Here is a 13,517-nt window from a genome sequence, read left to right on the forward strand (position 1 = left end):
TGCACAGCACCGCCCCGGGGGTAGTCCTTCTGGCTATAACCCCTCACCCGGCTTCCTGCAGCTCAGTTTTTTTCCTGCCTAGTGTAGAAGGACATGGCTCCCTGAGGGGACCATTGGTCCTGGGAATTTTTTCTTTCTTTTTTTTTTTCTGCAATTTTGATCCTGTGATCTACAATCAACAGCCGGGCTGGGTGACAGGCTGTATAATATAGATCCTTGTAGTCTCCCCAGCCTGGCCATCGAGTGTGAGCAGACTCTAGCTATGTGCTGGGTCGGCCGCGACAGGGCCCTTCTGGTCCAGGGGCGACCGGTGAGCTATATGCTCCGGGGCACACATTTGGCCGGGCTACTGCTGTCTGTGTCAGTTTGCCATAGCCAACAGCCACCCCGTACTGCTTGGGGGATGGGTCTGTGGTAGAATGCGTCCAGCAATCCCGACAGGAGGGGTAAGTACGGCTCCCCCTGCATCGGCAGGATGGAGTAGCTGGGCATTCCCTGGGAGGTCGACTAGGGGTCTCTCACTCTCGCTCTCCCTTTCCTTTCTCCCTCATTCCCTCCTCCCCCTGCTGGGGCCACTGTGTGACTGGGCATGAGGGGTGGTGTATGTACCTGGCCGGGGGTCCTCCAGGGGGGCTCCGGGCCTTGGCCGGGGGGGGGGGGCTGCACTGGCAGAAAGAGTCCACTCTTTCTTTCCTTGCTTTTTTTCCTTCACAGTAAGGTACGCAGGCTGTTTGCCATGAGGGGAGGCCGCCGCACGGACTGTGGCCATTTTCCTGTAGCCTTATGCGGTGTATATGCTGTCAGCCATTTTCTAGAAGGTTCGGCGGCCATTTTCTTGGTGATTTTTTGCTGGGACGGCCGGTGGCCATTTTCTTGTAGCCTTAGCGTGGTTTACCTCTAGTTCTGGTGACTGTATACTTCAGAACAGCGCAGATTTTACTGTGAGCACTTCATGACTGACGCAGGGCAGAGCAGATGGCGGCAGTACAGTGTAGTACTCGGTCAGGGTGGTGAGTCCTGCGGGGGGGCCCCTCAGTCTGCGAGCAGCTAGGAGGGTGGGATTTTGTGTACCTTGCCTTAAGCCCCTAAGTTGTGGCAGGCGAGTGAGGGTCAGCATGGCAACAGAAGCTGGAGCTTCTTCCCCAGACATCCCTGCTATTGCAACCGGCTCACCTGCAAAAATGCGGTGCAAATGGATGCTTTGTCGTCGGTCCTGGAGACCTTTGCTGCCAGGGTGGAATGGGCCTGCGGACGCAAGGGGGGTAAAAACGCCCCCTGCCCCCTGCCCCCCCCTCTCTTCTGGGGAGAACTCTGATTCAGACTCGGGCCACGAGATGACTGGCGGCCCCTGTTCTGACGTGGCAGAGGATGCAGACCAGGACAGTTTGGACAGTGAGAATGACTCTGTGCCTGGGTTAGCGCAGGAAAAAGTAATAGTAGGAGCACTTATCACAGCGGTGAGGGATACCCTGAAGATACAGGATGCAGGAGGGATTTCTGCTGAGGTGACGGTTCCTTTTGGGTCCCGCAAACCAGCCCACACACCTAAGTATTTGACTTATTTTGGTAAGTTCATCTACAAGGAATGGGGAAGCCCTCAACAGGCCTTTACAGTCCCAAGAAGAATGGCAGTGCATTACCCCTTTGAGGAGAGCCTCATGAAAAAATGGGCATCTCCTCCGGTCACTGACCCTCCGGTATCCAGGTTAAATGAAGTAACCACGATTCTGGTAGAAGGGCCTCCTGCCTTCAAAGACCCTGCCGACAGGAGGGCCAAAGCAGTGGCCCGGTCCATGTTTACGGTGGTGGGGCTGGCGTTACGACCTGTGCTGGCCACGGCCTTGGTGTTGCAGATGCTTACTGAATGGGCAAAGATTTTTTCACACCCTGAATTGGAGAAGCAACAGACTTCCCCAGTCTGCGTAGAACTGGCAGATCAGTTGGTGCATGGCCTTAAGTATGTCTGTAATATGACCATGGATACGGTCCCCCTGCTCTCTAGAGCAACAGTATCGGCATTGGTGCTACGGTGCCTGATTTGGCTGAAATGCTGGTCTGCGGACCAGGCATCTAAAAGAAAAAATCAATGGCGGATTTTCCCTTCCAGGGTGAGAGGCTGTTTGGAGCTTCGCTGGATGACATTATTAAAAATGTTACCAGTGGGAAGAGCACATTGCTCCCACAGTCCAGGAAGGGTAAGGAGTCACGCTGTAGACAAGGTCCCTGGTTTCCCAAGCCAAAAAAGTCTGCAAGCAAAAATGTCACCGCATGAAGGTTTGCCCCCACCCGATTCTCGGGTGGGGGGGTCGCCTTCGGGAGTTTGCAGCTCGGTGGACCTTCCTACTGTCCGACCAATGGGTCTGCAAACTGGTTTCATCGGGATACAAGATAGTTTCTTTCTTGTCCACCAAACAGATTTTTTCCCTCCAACCTGCATCTGCTTCCAGCTCGTCGGGAAGCCCTGTTCGGGGCAGTACAAGACCTGCTGGTGCAAGGGGTGATAGTACCTGCACCAATGCTGGAAAGATTTAAAGGATTCTACTCCAATCTGTTTGTAGTCCTTAAAAAGGAAGGGGTACGTCCAATCTTGGACTTGAAGGCCCTCAACAGCTTTGTGAAAGTGCAAAGGTTCAGGATGGAATCAGTTCGCTCTGTGGTCGCTGCACTCCATAAGGGGGACTTCCTGGCATCCTTGGATATTAAGGACGCTTACTTACATGTACCCATATTCCTCAGGCATCAGAAGTTTCTGCGATTTACAGTTGGCCTGGCGTCAGCACCCTGAGTCTTTACTGGTCTTTACTTAAGGTGTTGGCTCCAATTCTGACGTTGTTAAGGCAACATGGGATCACAATCGTGGGTTACCTAGACGACCTCCTTCTGAGAGCAGCTTCCTCCTCAGAATTAAGGGAGGATATAGCGATCACCATACAGACTCTCCGGGAGTTTGGTTGGGTGCTGAGCCTAAAGAAGTCGGTGTTAGTGCCGACTCAAAGCCTGGAGTACCTGGGCTTACTGCTGGACTCCTCAGAAGAGAGAGTTTTTCTCTCTTGAGACAAGCTGCAGACTCTTCAAGCTGCGGTGAAGCTGTTGGTGAACTGCAGGTGGTTGTCCCTGCGCTTCTGCGTTCAAGTTCTGGGCCTCATGGTAGCCACTTTCGAAGCGGTACCATACGCTCAATTTCACACTCGAGTCCTGCAAAAGGAGATTTTGTCAAAATGAGACAAATCTCCGTTATCCCTGGATTTCCAAATTCGGGTGAGCCAGCTAGTCAGAGATTCCCTTCTCTGGTAGCTGAGGTCTCCGGCCCATCGGTCCGGGAGATCGTTCCTTCCTCTCCATTGGACGGTGATCACAACGGACGCCAGCCTGTCCGGTTGGGGATGGAAATTTTGGGCATACAGTCGGCCCAGGGCCTTTGATCGGCAGTTGGGATTCTTCCCACGACCAATGTGCTCGAGCTTCGGGGGCGATCAGGAGGTGGCTCTCCACATGGTCAAGGAGCCTTCAGGGGCGTCCAGTCAGGATCCAGTCGGACAACGCCACGGTGGTGGCGTACGTCAACCACTAAGGAGGAACAAGGAGCTCCGCTGCAGCACAAGAGGTCGCTCACATCCTCCAGTGGGCAGAGCAGCACGTGCTGACCCTGTCAGCTATATACATTCCGGGCGTGGAAAACTGGCAGGTGGACTACCTATGTCGTCAGATGTTGGACCCAGGAGAATGGCCGTTGCATCCGGATGTATTCCAGCTCCTTTGCCTAAAGTGGGGCACACCAGATGTGGATCTCTTGGCCTCCCTGCTCAATCGGAAGGTGCAGAAGTTTGTCAGACACGTTGGTGGCTCAATAGTTGTATTATCGGCTGATTTATGCCCCCCCCCCCCCACTAAAGCTCCTGCCATGTCTGCTACAGAGTGGGGGCCGAGGGGATTCCAGTAATTCTGATTGCCTCAGATTGGCCTCGCCGTACTTGGTATGCTGACCTAGTATGACTGGTGGCGGATGTTCCTTGGCGGCTGCCGATGTGAGAAGACCTTCTAACTCAAGGTCCGATACCTCATCCTGCTTTTATTGTCACGGCTCATTCCACCAGGACAATTGGAACCTCCTGGGCTTTCTGACATCAAGCGTCTGTCTCCCAGGTGTTTAAGGCCGCAACTTGGTCGTCTGTTCACACTTTCACAAAATTCTACAAAGTTGACGTAAGCGTATCTTCATATGCTTGCTTTGGCCGCAAGGTTTTGCAAGCGGCTGTGTAAGGTTGCAATTTACGCTTTAAGTTACAAGTTTGTTGTGAACGCATCTTTGGATGCATAAGTTGGCCGCAGGTTTTGATGGCGGCCCTTTAAGATGGCAACTCCTCTTGTGGTGGGTGAAGTTATTTTTTGCTGTTTCCACCCCTTGTTTTTTGACACTGTTTGGGGACATCCCTATGTCAAGAATTAAAGGAGCTGTGTCCGTCAATGAACGAAAGAGAAAATGGGATTTTTGTACTCACCGTAAAATCCTTTTCTCTGTAGTTCATTGACGGACACAGCACCCACCCCTCCTATTCATGTTTGTACTGCTTTTTGACGAACTGAGCTGCAGGAAGCAGGGTGAGGGGTTATACACAGAAAGACCGCCCCCTGGGTGGTGCTGTGCAGTCTTTGTTGTTTTTACATGTTCTGCCTAGTCCTCTCCTGAAGGTGGCGTGATAACCCTATGGTCAAGAATTAAAGGAGCTGTGTCTGTCAATGAACTCCAGAGAAAAGGATTTTACGGTGAGTACAAATTTCCTATTTTTTAATTTTGTCATTTTGTGTTTTTTAATTTGTATATAGGCAAAGTTTTATTTTTAGCTTTGGATAGTGCAGGGACAACCATTGCCAGTGTATTTTTTTGCTGTTTGTGTATCATTGTGGAAATTTTCCCTTAGCCTCAAACTTTCTGTTGTGAGAAGAAATCTCAAAGTGATGGAAATTCTCCCTCTAAAGCCTAGTGTAGTACACACAATCAGAAAATTGGATAAAAAAAACGCCTCTTTTTAATCAATCGTACGACCATCTTATTGTACATCACAGCATTTGAGAGCCGAACATGACCGTTCATGCAAAATTATCTGAAGGGACCCTGGTTGAAAATCCCTGCTTTAGATTGTTCTGGAATATGTGTCCACTTTGGAAGATATTCCCTTACTTTTTGTGCTGGGGAAATTTTTCTGTCTTGGTAACAAATTCAATAGTCTCTCTCCCCAATGGAGATACAGACAGCAATAAAAATTCAACAGAGGGTCTAACCAATCTCCCCCCTAGAGATACTCTTTACTTTTTTAGTTCCTTCTTAGTAACTGACACGTACACTAAATCCATTCAGTTTCTAGCTTTATTTCACACAAAAAAAGTCTACAAAAGTTATACAGGATAAGGAAAATGTACAGAAATGTGTTTTCAACATGTGCTTTATCCATGTGAGATAAGTTATGTTCATCAGCTAAGATGTTGCGCAGAGTACCTAAAGACATGTCATTTCACAGGGGTTCATCTGTCCCTTATGTATGGCCATGTTTGTCACTTCCACTGAGCTCGCTGCACATTACCAGAGTGAGCATGAAGAGACAGGAACAAGGAGGCCGCAGCCACATAGTGACCTACCTGATGCAACCGTGGGTCCTTTATGCTTCTCAAAACCAATTGAGTAGATTGTTCAGTTTATCTCTGCATTAATTCTCCAGCCTTAGAAGCGCTAATCTTATGCTGTAAAAACCATAGAGGGCTTTAGCTTGGGTGCTCTTCTTTTTTTTTTTTTATCAGTAGCAGCTTGGGTGTTCTTTATTTTCAAATCTACACACTGCAGTCCAAAACGTGTAGATATATGCATTAATCATGTGTGCCCTTATACTGCTTACTGCATTACTTCAACTGGCCTCTATACGGTATAGTGACTGTCTTTGCTTGTCTGCTCTGGCTCAGGTACAGCAGAGGAACTTCCTGTGATTGATAGGCCGAGGAAGCAAAAGAACAAAAAATATTCAATGGATACAGTTTTTTACTTCCTAAATAGTTTCCCTTTTTACTTTCAATAAAAATCGGGTCAGTTGATATAAAAGTGTGTGTGTCTGTGTGTGTGTGTGCGTGTGTGTGTGTCTGCTAACTAAGGCCGGTTTACATCTGCAGTGTGCTTTAGGCACGTTTTTTACATGTGTTCATGAAGGTTTTTTACCTTTTTGAGGTGCAGTGGGAAAAAAAGGTTCCTGCACTGTTTTTGTGCGAATCCAATGTGAGTTTAGCAACTGTATGGCTAAACTCACATTGCACAGACATCACAGCAATGCGTGTAAATCACATGCGATGTCTGACATCGCATATGTGTGAACCCAGGCTCAAAGTGGTTGTAAACTCTTACATTTAGCCAGTGAAGGGACAATCCTTGGGTGATACGGAGATGAAACAAATCCTTCTACTGTACATAAGTTGTACCTGTCTCCCTGCAGCCATCTCTTCTCTACATCCGTTAAGTGCCGAAATATAAAGCTTCTCTGAAGCCCCGCACACACAATTGGATTTTCCGCAAACAAAGCATCAGACTTTTGTCCGAATGGCATGTGCCGTGAACTTGTCTTGCATACAAAAGGTACACAATTGTCAGCCAACAAACGCGAACGTAGTGACATACTAGACATACTACGAGCCAATAAAGGGGAAGTTTAATTGTCATGCACCACCCTTTGGGCTCCTTCTGCAAATTTTGTGTTAGTAGAATGGGTAGGGTGAGTGTTGATTCGCGCTTTTAATTTTGCGCTTTTCAGTTTGTTTCTGAATGGCCAAACAAATGGAAGTGAGGAGAAAAAGTAGAAGTTTATAGGGGACATTACAAAGAAGCAGAGAGAAACATAAACCTATTTCATGAAAAAAAGATTATAGACCTTTAAGTGACAAACTTTGGTTTAAAAAGAACAAGTAATATTAAAGTATTTATTTTTTGCTACTTTGACCTGATGGTGAAAACCAAGACTTTATTGTACTGTTCAGCACAGGAGTGCATAGGGGGTGTGCCGAGTGTGCCTGGACACAGCCTAATCACCCTGTGTGACTCAGATTCCCCTGCTGATATTTCACCAAAGCCCGCCAATGGGGCTCCTAAAAAAATAAATTGTAAAAAAAAAAAAAGAAGTACTGACGCTGTCTACTGCCCTACTGACACCGTCCATGTTTTAATACATATGGGGTGCACACCCTAATGCACAGGTGTCAAACTGGCGGCCCTCCATCTGTTGCGAAACTGCAAGTCCCATCAGACATTGCAAGGCTGACCATTACGAGCATGACTCCCACAGGCAGAGGCATATTGGGACTTGTAGTTCTGCAACAGCTGAAGGGCCGCCAGTTTGACACCCCTGCCCAAATGCAATAGGCTTCGCGCACCTATGATGTTCAGTATATTCTTACGCTATGCTGCAAATAATCCTTCATGTTCTATTACTCACATTACTCAAATTTCCTTCCCTGTAGGAGCTTATTTTTTCTGTGTATAAATCCTTTCATTTGTCCTCTATCTCCAATCCCTGGAATATTACTAAGCTGCTTCTAGGCATAAACTCCACGCTTTGGTTTCCAAGATTCTAAGTCAGCATCATGGCAATAATGTGTTTTACATGCATGCATTCTGTGAATAATTGACTTTCATGGCTAATTAAATACAGCTACTTTGATTTTCAGTCATGCTTTGATAGATTAGAATGCTGGCCTTATTAGCTGTCCCGAGATGTATCGTTATCACATGAATGCTGAAGTACAGATATTGTATGACAGTAAAGCTACATAGCAGCTTTTGCCCTTGTTTATTCCTGCAGTTATTTCGTTTTGGATTCACAAACAAGACATTATCTTTTATGGTACCAGCTCAATCTTTGGGTTGACAAAATGCTGGCAGTTTCCAACTCTGCATACCACTTTCTGTTTTCATATCCTGCTTGAAATTATGCTGAGGATATTTCCATCTGAACGGCTAAATGCGCATTTAAAATAAATTTAAGTTTTACAGGGCTACAGATTTGTTAAGTATACCTAGCCACAGACTGGCAGAATTGTGGTCGAGAAGAAAGCCTGTCCTTGACTGCTGTGCTGGTGAAGGTCCATATGATCACCAACCAGCGGATGAGTCCAGTGTCTGCAAACTGATAGTTTTGTATGCTTTTTCCATAGAAAAGGAATGTTTAGCACTGGTTGCCAGAGATTTTTCCAAACTGAAAAACCAATATAATAACCCACACCTCGTAGACTTGGGTGTCCTCAACAGGCCTATTCTTGCATGATCATTTCAGAGAATGTGTAAACATACTGTAGATCAGGGATATGCAATTAGTGGACCTCCAGCTGTTGCAGAACTACAAGCATGACATCCAGAGGCAGAGGCATGATGGGACTTGTAGTTTTGCAACAGCTGGAGGTCCGCTAATTGCATATCCCTGCTATAGATTTTGCATGATCATTGCAAATAATGCATAAACCTACGGTAGATCTTGCATGATAATTGAAGATAATGCGTAAACATACTATAGATCTTGCATGATCTTTGCTGATAACGCGTAAACCTACTGTTGATCTTGCATGATCATTGCAAAGAATGCGTAAACATACTGTAGATAAATTGACAGTGTTTTTACTCGTGCTATACGATTGCATAACATGAACAGTAAGGCTTCTTAGAGCCAGAAATCTTGCCACTGCAAGCTTGTCAAGAGAAAAGTGGATCAGATCTTGTTAGACTGGTGCTGGATGCCTAAGTTACCAGTGCGTGTGTTGAGCATCACTGCATTTGACTTCCAACTGTTGTCCTGATGGGAGAACCTGCTAAGGAGAGCAAAGTAGTGAATTGCCCATCGACCATTTACAATTGTACCAAACATTTCAGGTCAGTGCATTGAATCTGCTCAACATTCAATATGTAGGGAAAAGTACCTCCAGCCAAGGAAGGGAAATGCTGCAGGGTCCTTCCAATCTTTTAGGGACTATTCACACTTGTGTGCTTCCAAAACGAATAATAAATCGTATTACCCAAAGCACCTTTTTTTTTTTTTTTTTTTTTTTTTTTTTTTTTAGAAAATAAAGTTTATTGAGCATAATAATCAATACGGAGTTTTCATACATAAAACAGGTTGCAACAGGCACCAAACAGAGGTGTGGAACGTCTGACATATTGCATCTACTGCTGAGATAATTCCAGTCATTGTTGTTTGTATGATCCTAATATGTTACAGGTATAACCAATCTATAAGTGGTAATAGTGCCTGGGGACTCATCGTGCCTGCATGATGGATACAAGAGCCATTGTCTTACAGTGTAGTAGGTGTTACCTGCTGCCTAAGAGGGGGTGGAAGGTTATGGGCGTAGAGTATTGCCAAGGTCTAGTGCAGGGAGGGGGGCTTCTCCTGGTCCAAACAGGTGGAGGAGTCATCTACCCATCTGTCCCAGATTTTTGTTAAACTTGCCTGGGCATCCTCGGTGTAGGCATAAAGCTTTTTTTATAAGGGAGAGTGATGTGCACCGCCCTTTTCCATTGCTGGATAGTAGGGGGTTGGCTCTGAGCCAGAGTTGGGCTATCTGCATTCTAGCCGTGAAGAGGGTTTCCTGTAGAAAGGTGGTTAAGTACTTTTCTTCCTCCGGAATGGGGAGGAGGCCAAGTAGGCATTGGCAATGGCAGAGTGACAGTGTGGAGCCCATGCGGCCATGCAGGAATTTGACAATTTGTGACCAGTACTGCTGGATGGGTGGGCAGGACCATATCAGGTGGTAGAAAGTGCTGTCAGGATCGCCACATCTGGGGCAGGCTGACCCAGGGTCTGGCCTGTATTTGAATAGGCGGCAGGGGGTGATGTACAATCTGTGAAGGATGTAGAGGTGCGTGAGCCTCTCTGACAGTTTGGGGGAAACCTTTTTTACAGGACTCCAATATTTCCCCCCACTCCTCATCCACCAGCCCCCCCCCCCAGGTCTGCCTCCCATTTAGTTTTCAGTTGGTAGGTATGGGTGGTGCCCGACGGCAATTGAAGGTGGTTGTAGGGGGATGAAATAAGTTCCTTTTGGATCGCTGTCCGAAGCCATGTCCGCCAAAGTCTCTGACTCCAGCCTAGGGATAGAGGCGCTGAATTGGGATTGTAGGGCATGTCGAACCTGGAGATAACCGAAGGGCAAACATCATTGAGGGCCTGAAATGATTTTACCGTGTCATCTGTTATAACCTGGGAAAGGTATATAATGCTCCTGGCTATCCATATGTTGTGGTCGGAGATAGCCATCAGTTCAGGCAATTGGGGGTTGTCCCACAGTGATGTATGAGCATGGAGGGGGGGGGGGCCTCAGTAGTGACTAGTGCCAGTTGCTATATTTTGTAGTGGAGTGTCAACATATGTCGTCTGTCGCCAAGGCAGGGGAAACCCCCGGTGATTAAAGAAAAGTATCTGGAAGAGGTGAGCCACCACGTTGGCGGTGGACGTACATACCATAGTGAAGTACCGCAGCCTGTCTTGGTGGTTGAAGTAGTAGAAGTGGGAGGCTATGTAATACAATGCAGGGTCAGAAAGGGCAGTGCCTCCTAGGTGAACAGGGCGTTTTAGGGCCTACCATGATAATTTATGTCTGGAGGGGCCCCACACAAAAGTGTTAAGTATAGACTCCATAGATTTAAAAACGCGGGGTGGAATGTAAAGGGGAGCATGCCAGAATAAATAGAGTAGCTTGGGGAGGAGGATCATCTTAACCAAGTTAATGCAACCCGTGAGCACTGTACACTGAGGTATTTAAACTTATTTGTCCTCACTAGAGGGAGAGCCACCTGAGCGGCCATGAGGGTGGTAACATCTATAGGAAGGATTTGGGATTTGGACCAGTTAATCTGCAGTCCCGAGAAGGTGCAGAATTGTTGGATTAAATGTAGGGCTGCTGTCAGTGAGGGGCTGGCATCCTCCAAATACAGGAGCATATCATCCCCATAAAGACTGAGGACTTCAGTCACTCGTCCCATGCAGAGGCCCCTAATGTCTGGGTGCGCCCTGATGGCAATGGCCAGGGGTTCGACAGCCAGTGCATAAAGCATAGGGTATATGGGGCATCCCTGGCGGCTGCCACGGGTTAGCGAAAAGGGGTCTGGTGTTTTGCCATTGACTTGCATCCGGGCAGTAGGAGCCTGGTAAAGGAGCAGGAGCCACTTGATAAATCTTTGACCGAAGCCGAATCTGCGGAGGCATTTCCATAGGTAGCTCCATTCCACTCCATTCCACTGAATCAAATGCCTTAGCAGTATCAAGGCTAACCACTACCCTGGATCCAACGTTGTCATGGGTGCCCTGGAGATTCATGAAGAGTCTCTGCTGGGCACTGAGAGCCTGGTAGAGGAGCTGGAGCCACTTGATGAATCCTAGGACCGAAGCCGAATCTGCGGAGGCATTCCCATAGTTAGCTCCATTCCACTGAATCAAATGCCTTAGCAGCATTGAAGCTAACCACTACCCTGGATCCAATGTTGTCATGGGTAGCCTGTAGATTCATGAAGTGTCTGCAAGGAAAACCTGTCTGAGAGGACCCTGACTCCGAATCCCACATCGAGGAGGTCAGGGATCAGGATAGGGGACACCATGATCATATCTATGCGAGAGATTGCGGCCTGTGAGGGGGTGAAGCAGGAATAAGCAGTTATATTAGGGTGCTTGTGTCTCCAGGTGTCTGTCATGGCAAATTCCAGGAGGAGTCTCTTGAATCTAGTGTGGTTGGGCTAGGTTGGTGCGGGAGTGGACGGGCGGAGTCTGTCAAGAAGAGGATTGATGATCATATTAAATCCCCCCATCCATTTTTTATTGGGATGCAACCTATATGCTAGAGACAGTTTGCACTTGAATGGAAGGTGTTCTGCGGTGCTGTGGGAGAGGTTTATGGGAAGGCTGGAGGAGTATTTAAACTAGGATTGAGGGGGGAGGGTGAACTAAATTACATCGGGCCGACAGGTCAGTTAAGGGTCAGACATTAATGGAGGGTGGAATGGGGATAGATGGGGGAGGGTTATGGCAGGTGACAAGAAATGCCCATGTTGCAAACAGCCATTGAAAACAATAGTGCCATTTGTACTACTAAAAATTATATGAAAAACACCAGAGCAAAATTTAATAATGCATTAAAGCAGTGGGCATCAACCCTGTCCTCAAGGCCCACTAACAGGCCAGGTTTTATGTATTAACTTGGTGAGATGCAGACTAGAATACTGCAATCACTGAGCAGCAAATTATATCACCTGTGATGTATTTCAGTTATCTTGCAAACCTGGCCTGTTAGTGGATCCTGAGGACAGGGTTGATGACCACTGCATTAAAGTATTTGTACACCAATGCAGAAGTCTGCCAAGCAAAATGGGTGAGTTGGAAGCTCTGGTGCATGAGGAGAGCTATGATGTAATTGGTATTGCTGAAAAGTGGCTTCAGTCCTCACATGACTGGGCTATTAATATTCCTGGCTATGCACTCTTTCGGAGAGACAGGGTAAAAAGGAAAGCTGGTGGGGCCTGTTTCTATGGGAGAATTGATCTCAAAGCAAGTGTGAAAGAGGACCTGGTTGATGGCGAGTGTGATGAGTCTGAAGCATTTATGGGTGGACCTGCATAGAGATCGGCGTAGTTCAAAGTTAATCATTGGAGTTTGTTATAGACCACCCATTGTTAACGAGGAGGTGGAGACTGTGCTCCTTGCACAGATGGAAAGGGCTGCAAGGGCTGGAACGGTGATAATAATGGGGGATTTTAACTACCCAGAAATTGACTGGAGTAATGGGACTGCTGGGGCAGTTAAAGGGCAAAAAAATATAAACCTATTACAGGACAATTTTATGGTCCAGTTTATTGAGGCCCCAACTAGGACTGAAGCTCTGTTGGACCTGGTAATCTCAAACCATGCAGAGCTTATTACTAATGTCCAGATAAAGGAACACCTGGGTAGCAGTGGTCATTGGGGATTGGGGACAAAGAGAAGGCTAATTTATTAAATACTTTCTTCAGCTCTGTGTATGCAAAAGAGAATGGGGAGCTCATGTCCATAATGGGGGTGGTATTGCCACAGCCCCGAATGATCCACAATGGCTCACAAGTGATATGGTCCAGAAATATTTAGACAGAATAAAGGTGGATAAAGCACCTGGGCCTGATGGCATTCACCCACGGATCCTAAAAGAATTGAGCTCTGTAATTTCAGAGACCTCTAATTTTTAGGGACTCATTAATGAGGGGAATAGTACCACTGAATTGGCACAGAACAAACGTGGTGCCTATATTTAAAAAGGGATCAAAGTCTTTACCAAGTAACTATAGACCTGTTAGTTTAACTTCTATAGTCAGGAAGATACTGGAACATTTAATAAAAGACCACATAGACGAGTTCTTGCTGGGGAAAAAAACATTTTAAGCAACAGACCACATGGATTCATGAAAGACAGTCGTTTTCAGACAAAGCTGATTTCTTCTTTTTATGAAGAGGTAAGTAAAACCTTGGACAGAGGGG

The 13,517-nt window shown here is 46.9% G+C and overlaps 1 protein-coding gene across 2 annotated transcripts in view; it reads left to right on the plus strand.

The window, feature by feature from the left end:
* EEA1 (early endosome antigen 1) overlaps positions 1–13,517 on the plus strand; it is a 175,420-nt gene that overhangs the window by 37,456 nt on the left and 124,447 nt on the right. Inside the window, exon 3 of one of the 2 annotated variants that reach the window (XM_077470781.1) lies at positions 5,517–5,645. The exons of the other annotated variant lie outside the window; for it this stretch is intronic. Coding sequence (XP_077326907.1) covers positions 5,517–5,645 — 129 coding nt within the window. The remainder of the gene's footprint in view (positions 1–5,516; positions 5,646–13,517) is intronic. 2 annotated transcript variants of the gene reach the window in all.

The sequence above is a fragment of the Lithobates pipiens genome, unplaced genomic scaffold (genome assembly GCF_037356315.1).
Source record: "Lithobates pipiens isolate NorthernLeopardFrog02 unplaced genomic scaffold, aLitPip1_a1.2 Scaffold_8, whole genome shotgun sequence".
Lineage (NCBI taxonomy): Eukaryota > Metazoa > Chordata > Amphibia > Anura > Ranidae > Lithobates > Lithobates pipiens.